The sequence below is a fragment of the Trematomus bernacchii genome, unplaced genomic scaffold, assembly GCF_902827165.1.
Source record: "Trematomus bernacchii unplaced genomic scaffold, fTreBer1.1, whole genome shotgun sequence".
NCBI lineage: Eukaryota > Metazoa > Chordata > Actinopteri > Perciformes > Nototheniidae > Trematomus > Trematomus bernacchii.
Window position 1 is genome coordinate 1,123 of NW_022987429.1, and position 3,853 is coordinate 4,975.

The window sequence follows — 3,853 nt, forward strand, 5'->3', positions numbered from 1 at the left end:
TAGTACTAGTTCTTGTTCCAGTCTGTTACTGTCACTTTGTTTTTGACACTTTAAAATACTACTATCCTACAAAAATTCTGTACAAATCTGATTTATTATTTAATAAAGAACATTTTTTTAAGTAAAAAAATGGTTACATTTCAAAATCATTTAAAAAATAAATAATCTTTTTAATTAAATAAAATATGTCAGTAAATGCAGCACTTGAGAACGACTGCAGCTTCTACGTGTCATAAAACCGGCTTTAATGATAACTGACTAAATGAGACTACTCAACGTCATCATGCCAAACACGAGTGAGCCTTGAGTAAAGCGGTGGTGACGCCCAGCCATGTGAATGTAATGTAGTTCGTCTATCACCTATTGTAAGCTTTTTACTTCTGCTCATTGCATTTATGCCTCAAAAATAATAGAAAAAATGATATACATGATGTAAAGATTATCTTGCTGAACAGAACCTTCAAGTATCATAAACAGATCCTATTTTCAAAAATACTCCAAAATCAAATGGAAAAATACAATATATTTTAGTCGAGGGATCCCTTGCCCTGCTACCTTCTGGGTCGGCCCACAAAACTGACATCTCTGCACCACTCTATTCTCCTTTGTATTGAATTCATGTTTCCATCAGTGTAATAATTCTACTTGTGGTAGTTTCCATGGATTTATTATAAAACAGAGCCCTTGCTAGGTTAAACTAGGAGTGTTCATCCAAGTGTATATGGCTTGGCCGAGGCCATAGCTCCTCTTTCTGTTTCATTATCAATGTTAAGCCGTAATGACATCAGCATTGAAAAACAGCTTTTGCTTCTACCTTTTCTCTCTTTCAAATGTCTCTATAAAAAAAGACCCAGATGGCTCAAAGCATAACCTTTTAAAAAATAAAAACATATGTTGAACTTTGATGAAACATTAAACACTTTTGACTTATTTATATGATGTGGTGTTCACCGGAGTAACAGCAATAGCTGCTGGCCTCGCAACGTCTGAAGTAGCCCGATATGGATTAGTGTGAGATGTGTCCACAGTTCAACAGTGTTATGAGTGCAACATTCAGGTACGCATAGCACATACACTTTGGGACGCTATTATGCACTCAAACTGAAAATGCAACTACAGAAGTACGCAAATTGAGATACATCACTTGATTGGGTCATTATTCTGTTATGAAGTATTGGCTCTTCTGCACTCTGCTTGTAGTGGAGCTGTTTACGCTGACTCTCAAAATTAAGCGTAGCACAGGTGAAGGTCGCAGATTACCAAATTCAACTGTGGTCACAGGAACCTATCTGAAAAAAAAGTCTTAATCCATATTGACATCACCATGGAAAAACAGTTTTTATGCAAGCCTTCTGGATTATTGGGTATTTTGTGTGTTACACTTATGTAGGCTATATGATGTTAAAAAAATATGTACACATTTAATGAACTTGTACCTGAGTTTGGCTGACCTCTGTGAGCAAAAGTATAATGCCGAGCTTGTTTAGGTAATAACTAAGGGGGGGGGGGGGGTTAAACATGTGCAGTATGTTCATACATCTGAGCTGTATCTGTATGTGTGAGCAGAGCAGCAGGTTCAATTGCTTATCAGTTTGGTATCTCTTGTGAAAATTCAATTATTTATTAGGAAAAAAGCAACACATTAACAAATTATCTTTGCATAGCATTGACACAGACAGTACACAGATTTGGTAAATGTACATTTAAAGACTTGAAACTTTATGATGCAAGTTGTTGCACACAAGCTTACACTAGCTTTTATATTATTTTTGTGTCATGAAGATTACTTATGTTTGCAAAACATATACATACAGTGCAATCCAATATATTAATTGGATTAATGAAACTATTAGCAAATCCAGTATTTACACCATCAAGCCAACCCAAGAGCCCGGGCATCAGTGTAGATACACTCTTCTTTCATTGCTTTTGCACCCCCAGTCCCTTTGCTTGATATCCTACGGATGAAGGTTGGTGCAGAATAAATCAACGAGTCATCATCTGTCTGTGAAAATATAGAGAGAAATGTTATGAGACAACATTTTTTGAGGAAAAACTATGCTAACAACTTTACAGGCTTGTCTTTTACCCTACCTGCTGACCTCGCTGATTTTTACCCGCTGTTGTTTCATTTGTATGCAGAGTAACAGCAGCTGTATTATATAAAAATAAAAGATTCATGTGAAGCTATTTTTGCCAAATATGATAGATATATTTGTATCAGTGAATGTACTTACTGTTGCAAACACCACAGGATTTCCCCTTCAGTTTCTTGATTGCATAAATGAGAGAGGCATTAACAATCACACATATAGCCAAAGCAGCACCTAACAGAGAGATGATGGTATTGTTCTTCTGCTGATTCAACATGAAGTCTGCTGACACAATGTGGGGAAAAAAGAAGATAATGAACATTAACATTTGTGAAATTAGGAGCAATTTCGAAGTGATTATGTTATGGACCATTACTTGACCTTAATCAATCTCATATGCTACATTACTAATTCAAGTTAAATATGATGCAGTTACCTGTAGTGTTGAGTTCTGATCTATTTCCAGAAATGATGTCCTCACATGTGGCCACATCGCAGTCACATGTCTTGTATAAGCTGTAGACACATTTCTTCTTTGAGGGTCCACCTGGTTCCTTTTCATGTACTTCAACAACGTTTCCTCGAGTATTATTCAAACTTTGATTAAAAGCCTTGAAACAGCACAAATGTTGTTCTTCTGGTCGTGTTTTGTTCCCGGAGTCGGAGAGTATTGAACACTGCAGAGTCACAGAGCCTCCAGGACGGACTGGATCAGTTGGAGAAACTGCAGTGCTTTCAGGTTCTGGGAAATGTAGTTTCAGTTATACAGAAATACGATCATGATTTTTAAAACAAAGCTGCAATCAGTGTTAGGTAAATAAATTGGCATTCAAGTATATGTATTATTACTTCATAATTATACTGACTCAAATAATATTCCTTGAGTGAGATTACAAGTATCTCATTAAAGATACTTCCTTAGTTGCAAAATATTGTTTCACCGGCTCTTATTTATTGCTGTCATTCAATCATTGTCGTCAATTTGAGCTCGAGTTCACATAAAGATTAATTATAGTTAGATAAGTAATAGTAGTTCAAAATGTGTGTCCCAATGTTGCAGTATAGAAGTGCATACATTTATTTGCAAATCTACTTAAGAGTACAAATGATACTGACAAGAAAACGTTACATTCTAGTTGTTTATATGGAAAAAGAAACTCAAGTACATGAAACAGGAATTGTAATGCGTTACTAACTAACTGGCTGTAATGAAATAAGAAGTGTATTTACCTTTAACTCTTAGGTCAGTTTGTGTCAGGAATCTGAGGAACTGTTGGCTTATTTGAATACAGTAGTAGACCGCAGCATCACTTAGCTTTGCTTCTTGAATATGTAGAACAAATAGTTCACGCTCTTCTGTAGCTGTGATGCGATCATTACTCTTAGGGCTAAATGTCTTTCCTAAGACTTCAGGAAAGTCTCCAGAATCAATCCTGATCCAAAACAAGCTTTCCGAAGACTTGCGGGGACATGTCAGCTCCACATAACCTCCAACACCAACAGTCTTTGTCTCAAAGTTGTTGTTTTTTGTGCATCCTGAAAATACATTTTACATTAACCACAGAGAAAAAATGAGCTCTCTCAATTATTGTAAACATGAACACACATATCTGAAAATCAATAGGACATGTTACATGTACTTACGTCCCACTGCTAGCATCAGCAGTAAATAAAATACAATCCTCATTTTCTGTTTATTCCACTTGAGACTGGTGCAATTTTGACACGCATTAAAAAATGATTCACTATAATGTCATCAT

The 3,853-nt window shown here is 35.9% G+C and overlaps 1 protein-coding gene across 1 annotated transcript; it reads right to left on the minus strand.

Moving 5' to 3' along the window:
* Positions 1 to 1,306: 1,306 nt before the first annotated feature.
* LOC117491552 lies at positions 1,307 to 3,805 on the minus strand. Its single transcript, XM_034141604.1, has 6 exons — positions 3,738 to 3,805; positions 3,324 to 3,629; positions 2,530 to 2,835; positions 2,238 to 2,375; positions 2,095 to 2,153; positions 1,307 to 2,005 (listed from the first exon to the last, which is right to left on the minus strand). The coding sequence occupies exons 1-6, from the start codon at positions 3,778 to 3,780 to the stop codon at positions 1,874 to 1,876; spliced, it is 984 nt and encodes a 327-aa protein (XP_033997495.1). The 5' UTR covers positions 3,781 to 3,805; the 3' UTR covers positions 1,307 to 1,873.
* Between the last annotated feature and the right edge of the window lie 48 nt (positions 3,806 to 3,853).